Source organism: Dunckerocampus dactyliophorus, chromosome 17, assembly GCF_027744805.1.
Source record: "Dunckerocampus dactyliophorus isolate RoL2022-P2 chromosome 17, RoL_Ddac_1.1, whole genome shotgun sequence".
Classification (NCBI taxonomy): Eukaryota; Metazoa; Chordata; class Actinopteri; order Syngnathiformes; family Syngnathidae; genus Dunckerocampus; species Dunckerocampus dactyliophorus.
This window is the reverse complement of record NC_072835.1, coordinates 18,759,158-18,775,775: the sequence shown is the minus strand read 5'-3', so window position 1 is coordinate 18,775,775 and position 16,618 is coordinate 18,759,158. Positions and strand designations below refer to the sequence as shown.

The following is a 16,618-nucleotide window of genomic DNA, read 5'->3' as shown; positions in this document are numbered from 1 at the left end:
ATCCACGTCACAGGGGTGCCGGGCACAGGCCTGCCTCTTCCAAGCTTGCTGTGGCCAGAGAACGACTATGAACACTCTCGTCAAACGAGCAAGCTGTGCTGCAACAAGAGATGATACTCAACCCAACTTAGTTCAATAATTCAGTACTTGGAGACAATTATTCCACATTCATGCACATACAAAAGGAAGTAATTGATATGTGGTATCTAAAAAGAGACTACTGAAGTGAGCTTTGAGATGTCGCTATGTTCACGTGTCTCTATTATCCTGCTGGTCATGCTTCTCTGGCACTGGTCCTGCTCATATGGGAGATATCTATGAAATAATTCCACCTGTCTGTTCCCATCTCTGTCCTCCTTTATCGCCCTCCCCTGCCCTCTATGCATGGTCTTTTTGCATTCCTCTCCGGTTGACCTTGGTGTCCTGCCAGCTTTCCCCCACCTCATACAGCACTCCTCCCACCCCCCTAAAACTATGTCCTGCCCCTCATTTCCACCCTTCACCTCCCTAGTTCCTCCACACTTTGCTCTGCTCCTCCTTCTCCTCTCTCTGCAGCTGTACATACTCTGCTTTTTAATTAGACCCACTGTGGCTCCACCTCCCCCCACCCCACTTCTCTCCCTCCCCTTGCTTTAAAAGGATATAGAGGCTTGCATGGCGACACCCGAGAGGAGGTCACGATGGATGGAGAGATGCAGAGGGGGAGAAGGGGAAAGAGAAGCGAGACTGGAGTAGGGAGGCGGGCGGCGGTGATGGTGATTGTGGTGATGGAGGGGGGGATTGAGCACATGAGAGGATAACTGCCTGTTTGCTCACTCTTGTCGTCTTGCTCCCCCTCCTGTCCATTCACTTCCACTCGCAAGCGCTCAGACCGCGAGGCGGCAGCTCCGAGGGATGGCTACAAAGGTCCCCACGTGAAGAGGAGCGACTCCGCGGCACCAAAGACGAAAGGAGAGAGGGGAGACATCAGGCGGACGGCGAGAGGAAGGCGGCAGCAGTGACACCGAGGCGGGAATAAAAAGCAAACACCAGCGGGACGCGAGGACCGGAGGAGGAGACGTGAGGGAAGAGCGGAGGAGAGATGTGGTATGTGTGACTCAGTTGCGTCCTGATGGAGGGAGAGTATGACAATCTCCCATCAGCCTTCAGCATCACCACAGAGATAAGCTGAGGAAGGATGTTAAAGAATCGCACAAAGTAGCAGCTTTTTGTTCACCTTCCTGTTTGTGCAGCTGACAATTAGCATCTTTTACTTCCTGTGCGTGTGTGTATTTTATTTTGTAATTCAGCTATTCAAAGGCACAAGAGCAAGGTAGTGCATGTCACATTTGTTTATGCAAGTGTGCGTCCGGATATGCACATATTTGTTCCCACAAGACGGGTCATGTGCTCATAGCCTGCCTGCCTTGTGTTTGTTTGTGTTATTGTACGTGTATGTGTGTTGAGATACTAGGGATGACTTTATTGCAGATGTGGGAGTTATTTTCTGAGACTGTGCAGCTTTATGAGATGCTCCAACGAGTGAGACGCCTCCATTGATGCAGAGCTTTGCAGATTCCAGCACTCCTTGCATAAATGTCTGTGTGTGTTTATAAAACGGGGGTATCCACAAAGTTACAGGAGGGGGAGGAAGCACTGAGTAAGGGAATCCCATTAATGTAGCAAAAGTGTGTGTGTGGGTATAGGCAATACACTTTAAATAATTTAATTTACTATTACTGTTCATGAGAATACATATGGTCGTAGTAGTTTTTTGCGCGACTCTCTTGTTTCTTGTCACATGCACTCTCCAATACACAAATGCCTACACGTGCGTACACACCATATATCTTATCAGTGACTCTGTTAAGGGTCAGCTATGTAGAGGCAATTCATCTTCACTCATTTTGTTAGAGGGTTGGTTCACTTGGTATCTCTTCATTCAATCATTTTCTACTGCTTATCCTGTTCAGGTTCACAGGTGAGCTGGAGCCTATCCCAGCTGACTTGTATGGCAAGAGGGTACACCCTGGGCTGGTTACCAGTCAATCACTGGGCACAGACTGGCAATCACTGACATACACACAAACAACCATTTCCACTCGCATTGCACACCTGTGGGAAATTTAGAGTCTCCAATTAATTTGTGGGAAAACATCCGAGTACCCTGAGTAAATCCACACAAGCATTCAGAGAGGTCCAAGCTGAGGTTTGATTTAATTTAATTTATTCATTCATTTTCTATGCCACTTATCCGTACAAGGGTTGCGGGGGTATGCTGGAGTCTATCCCAGCTGAATTTGGGCGAGAGGCGGGGTACACCCTGGACTGGTTGCCAGCCAGTTGCAGGGCACATACAGACAAACAACCATTCATACTTACATTCATACCTATGGACAATTCAGAGTCTCCAATTAACTTAACATGCATATTTTTTAAATGTGGGAGAAAATGCAAACTCCACACAGAGATGCCCAAACGGAGATACAAGCCCAGATCTTCCTTATCTGCTGACTGTTTGGCCAACATGCTAACCACTAGGCCCCTGTTAATGTACTGTCATGTAATGTGATGTTTTTAATTTAATTTAATTTGAACAAGCAGATATGAAGCTTTACATTGAATATATTGTAGAATGATGCACTTATGGATATTTCTGGACAGGGACAAAGACTTGGCTAACCAGTCACAACCTTCACAATCTAAATGCAAGCCAATACAAGAACTGTTTTTATGAACCCCCAGTTCAAAAACATTAAGTTAACAGAATATGTATTATTGTGGTTGTTGTTTGTAGTGCACTCCATCATCCTGAGAGCTGTTTCTAATATCCTGGCAACCTTATTTATGTAGCTACAAGAGCAGATGCAAACCATCCATCCATCCTTATATGCCGCTTATCCTCACTAGGGTCGTGAGTATGCCGCAGCCTACCCCAGCTGACTTTGGGCGAGAGGCGGAGTACACCCTGGACTGGTCGCCAGCCAATCGAAGGGAACATGTAGAAAAAGAACCATTCACTCTCACAATTCATACCTATGGACAATTTAGAGTCGCCAATTAACCTAACATGCATGTTTTTGGAATGTGGAAGGAAACCGGAGTAACCGGCGCAAACCCACGCACGCACGGGGAGAACATGCAAACTCCACACAGAGATGCCCAACAGCAATTCGAACCCAGATCTTCCCAATCTCCTGACTGTCTGGCTAACATGCTAACCACTAGGCTACCGTGCGGCCCCACAATAATAAACATTTTGCTAAAATGATACCTCTTCAATTGACCATTATTATCGATTTTCTGATGAACCCTCGTATTCAATGTAATTCGGTGTATGTCGTGCTGTGGCTGCACGCCTTGCTCTTGTCTGTCTAGTTTGGGAATTTTGATTGTAGCATGTCAACGGTTGGCGCATAAAATGGCAAAAAAAAAAAAAAAAAACCCAACAAGAACAATTAATCTGCAGTTTAAAGTAAACAATGCTGACTTTGGATATCCTTCACACAAACATTTACTCACTGCTGTCAAAGTATGCTTGTCACAATCTATTGGCCTACTTATGGAGGATTTCATATCAAACACAGGATGTTGGTCCACAAAGCACAGATGGAACAAATCTCTCCTGGCATTCACACCCCAAAAGAGTTGGAACCCGTCTGGACTTCCTTCAGGAAAACTAGAGTTTACAACTGCCACTCCACCTCCTGTTATTTTGTTATTTTTATTAATCACATGTTTAGAAGTAGAGTAGACAAATGTGAAAATTTTAACATAAAATTGTGTGGCAGTAAAGTAAGATAAACAACCAGCATGTGCAGATCCTACAAAAGCATTCAAGTATGTACCTCTTCAGCCAAATTGCAGTAGTGCCTTCCAGATATCCATTATTTGCAGGATTCCAAATTAAAATGCTATTTGAACTCCTTGGCTGAAAACAACGAGCAAATATCTAATAATTTGGTTCGCCCGTATGTTCAGAGTGATGTTGCTCGCAAACACTTGCCCGTGTAGACACACGAAGCAGACACACAGCGTCATTAGCATTCACCCGGAGTGGTCCAATTATCACTCTCCTTACAGTTCTGTTTTTCACTCCGTCAAAGGCCCGAGGGAAACATTTGGCTTTTGAGCAGCTAAATGCTCCGCTATGTTCCCATCTAGTTGCAAACATTCCCTGGATTTAACAACATCCACAAAGGCGCTTATTGTCGGAAGCATGTGCCACAAAAAACTTTTCAATGAATTAATCAATCAGGGGGTCGGGATAGACCCCTTAGTTGCCCCTGGATTTTACTTGTAAGACTTTTTGGATAAGTGCTTCCAACTTTGTGGCATCTGTGCTCGGAGTTTGCTGTGGAAGAACTTGAGAACCTTGACCTTTAACCCCATCAAACATGTTTTTGGTCTGGATTAATGGGGGAAAAAATCCCACAGACACACTCACAATGTATGAAGTTCTGTCATTTATAATTTGCGGTAGGAGTGATCACATTACTTAGAATAAATGACATATCTTCATTGCTTACACAAATGTACTCGCGAGTGCGGGAGCATATGCTGTGGGCTTTGACTTAGATTTTGAGTCCTTTTAATCTTTTCTATTATGACAGGTCACAAGTATCATTAAAAACAGGTCACTAGTCAAACATGCCTGACTTTCGGCTTTTTGTTAGGTGTTCTTTGTTAAGTGTGGCCAAGCACGGTTCGAATGGCCTGCTGCGAGTGCACCCTAAGGCTATGTTCACATTTGTGGTTTGGTACTCTTCTGGTCCAGACCAGAAGAACAACAAAAATACTTTGTGCACACATGTGGCACAATTCACATAGCATTCACACTAACATTTGTGTCAAAAAGCTTTGCAGTAAAAACAAATAGTATATACTGTATAAAGTCATGACCTCATTGGAAAGCGTCTGTGATATATGATATCTTATGATGATAAAACACAATTATTCCATCCAAAATTTGGTCTCTTAGGTTGAATATGTTTGTTATTATAGTGTTATGTTGCTCTTTCTACCAGTTGGTGTCACAAAAAGCTTCTAAAACGTATGTTAAAGAGCACGGCACCACTAGTGTCTAGTCTAGTGTTAACACAGCCCAAGCTGGTCATCAAGTTTTAGAAATGAGGCTTTTAAATTCCACAATTGAAGTTCTCTGACACTGTATGTTTGAGCCATTGCGGTTCCACTTAAATCCTGCAGATGTCAGTAGTGGACGTTTCAAACTGTCGTTGACTGACAAATCAGGATGTTTCTACCATATGCAAACTTGGAATGTTACACAATGCAAACAACAAAGAAACATGCTTATCTCAGAATTTGTGGCCTCATCTATGCCAAAATGAGGGGAAATAGCCTCAGAATTTGACAAATCTCGTCGTAACCAAACCCGAATTTCGGTCACACCAGAAATTATTCCAATGGTCTTCAGCGGCCGATCTCTCCTCATTCTTCTCTGGTTATATACAGAAAATTCTGCATTATACCCCTGAGATATAATAGCGTAATAGCTTGTACATCTACCTCACTGTCAGTTGATGTGGGTTTCAATGTGCATTTCATCATGCTTGAGTAGATTTTCTCCAGGTACTCATCCTCTCACATTACAAAAACATGTATGTTATGCTAATAGGCCACTCTAAATTGTCTATAGGTATGAATCTGAGTGGGAATGGTTGTCTATATGTACCCTGTGATTGACTGGTGACCAGTCCAGGTTGTACCCCGCCTCTCACCCAGATTCATTTGGGGTACACTCCAGCTTACCTGCAACGCTAATGACGATAAACAGCTAAGAAAATAGATGGATGGATGGATTTTCAAGAGCACGACTCACATTTTATTTATTTCTTCTTTCCTTGTTGTTCCCTCTTGTTAGACTTTCTTACCCACTCTGCTCTATCCTACTTGCAGGTCTGCATTTTAACATGCTAGCCGATTGTAGCGTGTCAAATAAAACAACCCCACCTCTCCCGTGAGGCTGCACACACACACATGCAATGCTGAGCTGACAAAATAACAATCTGCAAGCACATCTCGGGGAGTCGAACGCAAGACGAGCAGCACAAGGCGTGCATGTGCGCAAGGGTTGTAAATTTCTGTGACGACAGCGTGCTCGCTGGGCCCATCGCTGATCATATAGCTTTTCTCAGTTCCTCTCCAGTTCCTCCTTAAATGCCCTGACACGCTGATGCTCCTGATTTACCACTCCACTGAACCCGAGCCGTGACATTTCCTCTTTCGATCCCCCCTCACCCTGACACCTCCACCCCCAACCTCTATTTGCCTTGTCTTTCTCTGCCTCCGCGCCCTCCCACTTGGTCAGACTCCTCTTAGTTTGTCTCACAACGTCACTAAATATAACCAAACGTGTCTACCTCCTCTGCTTCCTCTTCCTCTAGCTGCTGCCTCCTCTTCATCTTTGTGCTGTCTGACAAATCCAAGCGTGGAGAGACGACATGATCTGACGTTTTTTGTTGTTTTTCTTAACATAAGAATCCAGTGAGGGCCTAAGGTGGGTTACTAGCGTGGAAGCAATCTTGAACATCGCTGTTTGTTACAACTCCAACAACTTTCGCATCGTGGATCTTCGCGACTCAGTCAGCTTCAGGAGGCTGTTCAACCTCTGACTTGTTCAGATTTTGAAATAACTTTCCCCATGCAAAATACAGTGAAGTAGAATCAATCACATCCAGTCTGGCATGCTGGTCAACTTGCAATTTGTTCATATTTCAAAACTAGTTTTCCCATTCATCAATTGTCTACTGCTTATCCTCGGGGTCGCAGGTGAGCTGGAAACTACCCAGTTGACTTTTGGTAGGGTACATTCGCGACTGGTTGCCAGTCAATGACACACATGCACATATAAACAACCATTCACCACTCACACCCATGGACAATTTAGAGTCTCCAGTTATCCTAACATACAAGTATTTGGACTGCTGGAGTACGTGGAGTTGTCCAAGCCAAGAGTCGAACCCAGAACCACCTTGCTGTGAGTTAGACATGCTAACCACATGCACCACACGTGTAAATGGTCACGGTTCTCCAATATTTTAGGGGCATGTTTTTGCCGAAACCTTTGGATGAAATTCCACATCGCACAACCTTATGGACATTCGACTTCAGAGGTTCCACTGTAAAGTAAACAGAATCACAGTGTACCCTCAGAACTCACACAGGATTCTTCCACGAGGCTGTTCTGCATTTAATTATTTTGCGTTTCCAAATCATTTTCCCCCTAAGAAATAATGACAAATAGAAACTCGAGGTGTGTCCGTCCAATTTGTATTTTTCATTGAAAACCAAAAAAGGAGGTGGAACCGCAAGTGGGAAGCTTCATCTTCTGTTTTGTCAACTTTGATTCTTGTCCAACTTTTGGACCACATTTGCCTTTATGTCAAAAGTTAATTGACTGTCAAACCCTTCCAGTTAGTAAAGTGTATTAATTGAACCAGACGTTTTGTAAGTCAGTACGGCTTTGTACAGGGATATTGGGTACGACCTCATAACATCAGTAGTAAGAAGTGGTAAGCAGCCAGCAAGGAGGCTGTGGTAAAGCTTAAATAATAACCTTGGAGAGTTATGAGCCCTACTGTGGCATTATGCGGCCGCACACCTTCTTCCTCCTGCCCGGTGATTTATTTCTCGTCTGCCAATAAACCTCAACATGAAAATGTCACACGTGGGGAAGGGCTGGCCTCGGCCGCAGGAGCGAGCCTGGGTGCCATTAACGGGGTCCGCATTCATTAAATTGTCAGCGTAAATTTTTTTATCTGGAGTGGTGGTTTGCAGACCAAGGGGCTAGGAACTGCGCAGACGTGGGAGAGGGGTGTTGTTTGGACAAGTAAAAATTGCGTTGTTGCATCGGCAGGAGCAAGACGGATTCAAGTGACATGTGTGATACGAAAAAAGGCGAGATGGAGAAAAGATAGAAAGAGGATGAGGATGACACCACTGAGAATGAGTAAGGGTAATGGCTCTGTGACTGGAGGATGGTGCTCAGAAGAAAATCTGTCAGGGTGAAGGTTGAAATTGTTTTTTTGTTTTTTTTTTTAAATAGGTTGCAAGATGACTTGAGAGATATTGGATATTAAGGAAAAACTACACCTATGACAAGAAGGTTGAAGCCAGAAAATCCCAGGTCAATAGACTTAGGAATGATTGGGTTTAGTGGCTCCCAGGATCCTTCTACAGATATGGAGTGTTCTTTAAAACAAATGTATGCCAACACAACACTAAATACTTTTAGCATATCAATATGTGTAGTAAAAGAATGGAACAAATTGAGTAAGTAACTTAAGCCATGTATTAATATGAGCCAGTTTAAGAAACAGAACAGACGTATAGCGTTTACAAGGTATGTGGATGAAGCAGAATGCTGAGCACTATAGTGTCTGATATCATTTATTCTGAATTCATTCATTTATTATTATTTAACAAGTCATTATTTGTTACATATTAGGTATTTATTCTTCAAACAATGTTTCTGTCAATATTTAATTTTGTTTTTATTTTATTGAGGAGGCTATAAAGTAGTCCCTCGCTGCATCATGGTTCGAATTTCGTGGCTTCACACGATGACATTTTTAAAAAAATACATTAATTAATAAATTATGCTGTTTTGTGGTTGAATGCGACCTCTAATATTGTCAAATAATCGTATTTAGAAGGTCATAAACTGCTTTTCTATGCTACAAAAAATATTCTATTTATAACGAAGGAATCCTAATTCATGGAAATTCACTTATCACGGTCGGGTCTGGAAACAATTAACTGAGATACAAACAGGCTTTATTCCTTTCTTTCCCTATTAGAAAATAGTACTATGTTAAGCACAGGAAGTGAACAGACTACCCCTAATTGTTGACTTGGTGGGGTACGTTTAAATAACCGCTGCGTATTCCTTTTCAGGCATGTTTAGGTATACAAAATTAAATATACAATGTTCCTTTAATTTAATAGGCATATTAATAAGCATGTGAATAAGCATGTTCGAAATGAACAATAACGTTACAATTTAAATTATTGTTACAAACAAGACAGATATGCAAAAGCCCTGCACACACAAGTAATGTTGCACAGATGCAAGATTTGTTTTGTGCTGCTGCAGCAATATTATGGACCATTAAAGTGGGTGACTCGCCATGGCAATGACAAAGGCGGTATTTCCATATCATACCATCAACATGACTGTGAAGCAGCTATCCTGAGGTCAAATTACTCTTATTGCTATTAAATTAACGTTGTTGCTCTACATCATGTTAACCTTGCTAAGTATGCGCTCCTCATATACTTCGCCCTTGTACCCAGAATGATTTAGTACTCTAGGTGAATCATCATAAGCGGCTCATCTGTGTAACACCGCGGCGATAAGAACATAAAATAAACAGAAATCCCATCATTCATTCCTAAATCCATTAGTGCATCCGAGTGTGTACGCTTGATATTTCGCCTCGAGGCTGTGTCTTTAATCATTGTTAATCCTAACAAGTGCGCTTTTAAACAGGGGCCTCGGATATGACAAAGATGCTCCCCTTGCGAGGTGCGGAAAGAAAGAGAGAAACGTAAATAAAAGTGGCATCCCCTCGGGTGTTTCTTTCTCTCTCCCGAAATAACCTGGGAGCTGTGAAGGAGTTGCTAATTACCCCACCCACAGACAAAGCAGAGGGGTGAGGGGCACGGAGAATTAGCCCGTCAGTAATCACAGGCTACCGGTCGAGGCTGCAGATAACAAGATAGAGGTAACGTAATCAAAGTCTTGAGTGCCAGCAGGATGGACAGGAAATGGAAGTGTTGCATATACAAGGCCGCAGCAGAGTGCTGATTCGGAGTGATGAAAGCACAGCCGAGCGCAGTGGACAGACTGTCACACAGCGAGCAGATGAATCAGAGAGGGTGTCACCATGGCACATCATCAAGCGCCCCATAAGTGCCGCCACCGCTGACGACGACTACTGAACACGGCGGAAAGGAAAGATTGCGTACGACACACGCATGTGAGGAATATGACAACAGTCACAACATGCACCCCAGAGCGGGAGTAGCATTGAGCCATCTCATGTGCTGCCACAATGACATTATTGCACACATACATAAACAGACTTAAGTATCGCCCGCAGCCACTGTGAATGGGCCGTAATTACAAACTCCCTTTTTTCCATTGTATTAGTTGCATACTGCTTGAGCCTTTTCTTTTGCCACCTCCACCCTGTCATTACATTTGCTGATTGATCTCTTCTTCCTCCATTCTGTGTTGTCCCGGCTCTCATGCATTTTTAAAATAGCTGCCTACCTTATGACTTCTTCATTATACAGAAGAACAAGCGTGCTGTGTTTCAATGGAAATGCAATAATATGGGAACAATTACAGTCTCTCACACCTTCCCTTTGTCTCTCCTTTGTGTTTTTATAGGAGCTTCTACTGTATTGAACCATGGGGAAATGAGTCACTGAAAGAAGGACTGAGAGAAGAAAGGAGCGTTGAAGGGGAGCAATAAAACGAAGGAAGTGAGAACGACAAAAGCTGAATGACGTAGGGTATGATGGAGAGGCCGGTCCTGTCCATAACTTGGCCGTCCTTTCTGCTACGGGCTTGGGGGACAAGGCAGTTGGAGAGGTCGTCCAACTAATGTGATGGACAGAAAACTGATGGACAGGTTGCATCCTCCCTGCTTATTCAGTAGTAATCTTCCTGGCTCAATCAAGGGTTTATATGCTGGGAAGAGCAAAGAAAAACGGATATACGTAGCAACACAGCAATTTGGAAGCCGAAAGGATAAATAATATTCATGCTGCATATATTTATTTTTTTATGTGTAGAACAGAAAGGACTTTTTTCTTTGGGTTACGATATAGCCGTAATCTACACCTCCCTTAGACCTTTCCTCACATTACTGTGTGAATATGATAATTCTGTCTATTTTTGAGGACAATTTTAACTGCAAAGTAAGTCCTTGGAGTAAAGACAAGGGATAATAAGCAGTGCATGAGCCAATAGTGAACAAGTGTATTTGTGGTTTTAAGAACTATAAGGCCAATGGAAGGTCACTGGCCTTGGTGATGTGCTGATACAACCAGGCCATCACAATACAACTGCACTGCCTGCAAAGACTTTGGATGGTGGGGGACAGTGAGACGCAAGAGCAATGGTGAGCAAAGAGCCCAACCACTTGCTGACGGGCCAAACCAACGGCAAGAGCGCCCTGGCGGAAAAGTCTGGGACCATGACGGTGCGCTCCGTGCTGCTCAATCGTGACTCCCCGGACATCGAAAGTCGCCTCAAGAGGCGTCGCAATCGCACCCATCAGGTCCGCTTTAAAGACCTGGAGGATGGGAGCAGCAGCAGTGGGAATAGTGGAACGGGAGAAAACAACAGCCATCAGAAGTCGCTGGCAGACTGCAACAGCCCTCATCCTCTCCGCAAACACAGTGGCAGGTCCCCAAAGCCGTGGGCGGACAGGGATGGTCCACGCACAGACAGTCTCCCTGGTCAAACATCTGTGGTGGGGGCAGTGCGTGGGGACATGGCTAGTACTATAGAGGTTGTGGCTGCTTTCTTGGCCAGGGCCCCTCCTCATCCACTGACACCAGGCCCCACACGTCGATGCTGGGCACCACCACAGACTAACTCCCTGACCTTGCCAATGACGCGAAAGCCCAGCACCAGCACAGCCATCCAAACCTCACCATGCCTGAAAAAGTCTCTCTCTTCCACGCACACACGTAGCCACAGTCTGGGTGACTCTGTTGGCATAGATGGTGATGATGAACACGACTCCCAGGACGAATACCTTTCACACAATCATGTGCAGCTGCCTGGGTCCAAGGATCAGAATGGTCCCCAGGGGTCTGCAGATCAAACTGTGATAGAACGGAGGTCAAAATCCTCCAGGACAGACATTATATCAACTGTTGCTGTCTCAAAAAACTCCAGGCACAGCTGTCCTCCATCAGTCCTTCACAATACTGAGCCAACCCATTCTTCCTCTGTATCCTGCAGAGATGGCCCCAAGCGGCAGGGAAGCGTCACTCCTTCACTGGTCAGGAGGCGAAAGCGTCTGAATAGGACGACAAGCGATCCTGGAAAGGAAGTGCACTACTGCACCACTCCCACTCAGACTGAGAGCCCCTGTTCAACCTCAAATACCAGGCTCTGCAGCGCTCAAGTTCAAACTCAGTGTGCTGGTCATTCAAAATATTGCACTACACAAAGTCAAACTGAGGGTCAACATCAGACTCCACTTTTGAAAGACAAACAATCCACAGTCCAAATTCAACACAGCGTCACCGATTCAGCTCCACCTTTAAATGCTGCACAACGCACCACTCATATACAAATAGACTCTCCCTGCCCTTTGCCTCCAAGCCATCCACCATCGGAAACACAACCACACAACCTGTGTGCTTCTCCAACTCCGCTTGAGACACCAAAATCAGTGCAAATTAAATCGGAGAGTCCTCAACCACCAAATGTGTTAGAGGACTCTGAACCACCAAATGTGTTAGAGGACTCTGCCTCCACGCTAATAACTACTGTGCCTTACTGTACATCTCCCCCACCTGCAAGCGCACCAACACAGACGCCTGAAGTATGCACTGAGCCATCTTGCTCCTCTTCAGTGGAGCCAGCATGCACCACCCAAGATACGCTCATGGCACTACCCGTTCCTTGCTCTGCACCTGCTGTGTTAACACACCCCATCCCGTACTATACTCATGTGACACCACCAGCGACCACCAGTGCACCCCTTGTCCACTCCAGTCCGTCTCCAGAACTACCAGCATGCTGCACCCATAACTGCACCTCCCCTATCCCAAACATGGTATCGTCACCTCCCCTCACCTGTCTTACCACTAGTCCAACTACTACCACTAATGTGACACCATGTGAACCCATGCACCAGACCACTGCTCCAAATGCAACACATCCACCACCACCACCACCATCAAATACCTCACCCTCTACAAATCTAACACCATGTACAATAGTGACTCAAACTGCTTTATCTTGTACCTCCATCTCCTATTACACCAATACACACCCTGTCCGTCCGCATGGGCCTCTCCAGAACCCTGCTACTCCTTCTTGTGCAACTCTCATACACACTGTCTCACACTGCAACATCCCATGTCAAGCTTTGCAAAATGCCTCCTCCGTCAGCATAGGCATTGCGCCCTATTCCTCTCCCGTTCCCAAACTAACATGTATATCGCCACCCCCACTCGTAAAAACATATCCTCCCAATCATCCAAACGCTTGTGCAACTCCAACAAAAACTGTTCCTCTGTACTCATCAACATTTCGAGCAGCGCCGCCATACACCCCTCCTTCTCAGGCCCCTTTGAACGCTCAGGATAAGAGGGGCATTCGACTCCCGCCCCCTGCACCGCCACCACCACCCTACACACCTCGCAAAACTGGGAATGATCCGCCGAGCACTGCAATTCGAACACCCATGCTCAGGGCAGACATCAAGGCCAACGAGAAGGATAAAGACGAGGAGAAGGAGAAAAAAGAAGCTATAAAATGTGCGGACACACCAAAGCTCTGTGAGAGAGCTACTTCTCTTAAGCACAGGGCTAAAACTCCGCCAGTTTGTGTGATGAAGGGAGAAAGGCAATCCTCTCCCGCCAAGGCCTGTTTTAAGCCCAGCTGTCTCAGCTCAGCCCAGGCTCAGCTTGGGGTACTACACAAAATGCTTTGTGCAGGAGCCAACGCTCCCAACAGTCAACATGCTCTCCCTCCAAACCAGCAAGGCTGCACTGGGGCCAAGGGTTGTGCCATTTCCGGGGAGAAGTCCCTGACACCTGCCCAGGCTGACACTTTAAGACAGGTGCAAGAAATTCTTGGTGGCTTAGTAGCTGGGGCCAGGTGTAAATTGGACCCGGCCCGAGTGACAGAGAAACTCCTGGGTCCCAAAGGGCCCTTGCACGATATTCGCAGCCTGCAGAACCAGCTCCACAGCTTGGAGGGGGTCCTGGAGACCAGCCAGAATACCATCAAGGTCCTGCTGGATGTCATTCAAGATCTGGAGAAGAAGGAGGCTGAGAAGGATGGGTGAGGAAATATTTCATTTTAGTAGTTCACATTAACAGAACTGTCAGACATGAAAACCTTGCTTAGGAAAAATGATGCCATCATCAGTCAAGATGTACTTGGTAGTAAACACCATCAATGCGAGAAAATTACTATTGCGTATTTTAACATAAAAGAGATTTCAGTCTGGTTGGGCGATGAAATAATAGTACAATCTACTTAACTCTTCTCACCTACACATGAACATATACACATGGACTCAAAGCTAAACTAAAGCATAACCAATCAGGATTGTGGCTGGTCTCTGCAATCCTATATCAGACACTGAATTTAACATCAACGATAGTGTCAAACCTTACTTATCCAAAGGTTAAATCAAGGAGTTAGTCTAGATTTGAAAATGTGTTGAAGCCTGAGGTCAGACGAGGCACTATCCCACATTTGAACTTGTAAATATAATATGACTGGACGCCTCAGGCTAATGGAGCTGTAAACCAGGGCTAGCAGGGGCTCTCACCTCAGGGCCATGTGTTGTGCAAAGAGCCATCTGGTCGTCTGCAGCCGACATTAAGACTCAGTCGGAATACATAAGTTATGAAATGCTGGTAGTGTGGAAAGTCAACGCCAGCGTGCGACCAAGTACCTGCTGCTTTAGCCAATGACAGCTAATTTCTCACATTCAAGTCCGACTCTCACCAAAGGAAACCAAACAAACGGGGCCACTCACAAAGATAATCATATATAAGTGAAGTATAAAAATTACAGCTTTGAATCCATCTATCCATGCGTCACATTTTCTTAACCTTACCTGTTTTTGTAAACATTGAAATAAACCTCGTCTTGAATGGACCGCACCATACACAAAGTTAATCCCAATGGAGTTTCCTAATTATTTCACATGATGGTAAGTATGTTTGTGTAAGCTAACGCTTCTACTCTTGAAGCGCTGCGCACAAAAGGCTGACTTTTTTTTTAAATGCACCCCTACTGTGTAGCCTGTGCTATTATTTTCCAGACAAATATTAAATCAGTCAATGAGCGCTACAAAACACTGAGCTCTACAAAGCATCCACTGTAATTTGGAGGTGTTTAGCCGAATCGCCATGAAATTTCGTACACACTTTTAAGGGACCGACATGCACGTCTGTAAAATTTGAGCAAGATTGGTTGAAAAACATGGACGACATCAACCAAAGTGTCTTTTCCCAGTGGCACGTTCGGGACTTAGCGACTACATCCTCAAAAGACATTGACCATAAGTCACTGAAGTCATGAACCTAACACATATGCTTTTGTAATGTTTGAAGACAGTTTAGGCTTAAACAAACCTAGCCTTGTTTTTGTAAAAACTGGAGACAAGTTTGAGTCTTCAGTGAACCTAACATACTGGTTGTGAACACTGGCCACAAGTCTTCAACAAAACTGACGCATATGTTTTTGTCAACACTGAAGTTGAGTTAGTCTTTGATCAACATAATGTACACGTTTATGAACACTGCAGACAGGTTTCGTAAACATCATAGAGAATTTTGTCTTTAATGAACACAAAACACGTTTTTGTAAACATCATAGATAATATACTGTAGACTCTTCAATTGTGATCCGAACCCACGAACCATCCTGCTGTTGTGGGTGCCAGTGCTAAACTCTGCCGCAGTGTTGCTCACTTAATAGAATAGACACAAGATATTCAAAAAGAGAATAATAATACATGTTGACAGTTGTTGTGCCTAAGCTATGCTGTGATACTGCTCAAACATACTGTATACAGCCTAGCCTAGTATCGTAAGTAACTTGCACTGACGCCGCATGGACAGAACACAGTGTGCAAGCTTGGTGTGCACCCGAATGCAAAAACGGCAGGGGAGCAGATTGAGGTGGGGAGGCACGGGGGAGCATTTGTAGTTATTTTTTTATTATTTTTTGTAGTCTCCTGTCAGTCATGCAACTCTAACCAGGATGCTGAACAACTGATGACATGTCGGCCCTACATACATGCAACTGCCCCCCCCCCAAAAATCTGTATCTTAATCTCATGTTGGTGGTTTCGGATGCTGTTTAGTGTAAACCCTTTACGACTCTTGTAATCGTTTAATTAATCTACTGTAAGCTTCTTAGTCATCTCTAATGCCTTATCGCCACAACATAGTGCGCGATGAACGATGGATGGATGGATGTGTATCCACGGAGAGGCGTCTGAGGCGTGTAATCCGAATCACGGAGTTTGCACCGTTGCCAGCACTACAACACCACGCAGACTTCTGTGGCTTCTCCCTTCTTGCGTGCTCCAGCATAGGAATTTGGTGATGAGGGATCGGTCTAATGCATGCAGACTTGACTTTTACCTCATAAGCATTATTTTATGCCCGGAGTGATGTAGTGACTCATGGGTTACGTAACAGCCTGAGTTGGAGGAGGAGTGGAGGGTGAGTGGGTATGGTTAGTGTTCATTAAAAAATCATCAGGGGTGATTTCACAGAGAGGATTGATAATTTTTGCAGGAGTGTATGCACCTAAGTCAGTAAAGGGCACACAGACGTACACACACTGAACCTCATTCTTTTACCCCTGATATGTCATCTCTGTGCTTTTCAA

At 44.6% G+C, this 16,618-nt stretch overlaps 1 protein-coding gene across 2 annotated transcripts in view; it reads left to right on the top strand.

Annotated features, from left to right (window-relative positions):
* Window positions 1-634: 634 nt before the first annotated feature.
* LOC129169888 (proline-rich protein 36) overlaps window positions 635-16,618 on the top strand; it is a 40,996-nt gene continuing 25,012 nt past the window's right edge. For both annotated transcript variants that reach the window (XM_054756808.1, XM_054756807.1), the window contains exons 1-2: window positions 635-1,086; window positions 10,400-14,044. In XM_054756808.1, the coding sequence (XP_054612783.1) occupies window positions 11,133-14,044 (2,912 nt within the window). In that variant the 5' untranslated portion in view covers window positions 635-1,086; window positions 10,400-11,132. The remainder of the gene's footprint in view (window positions 1,087-10,399; window positions 14,045-16,618) is intronic.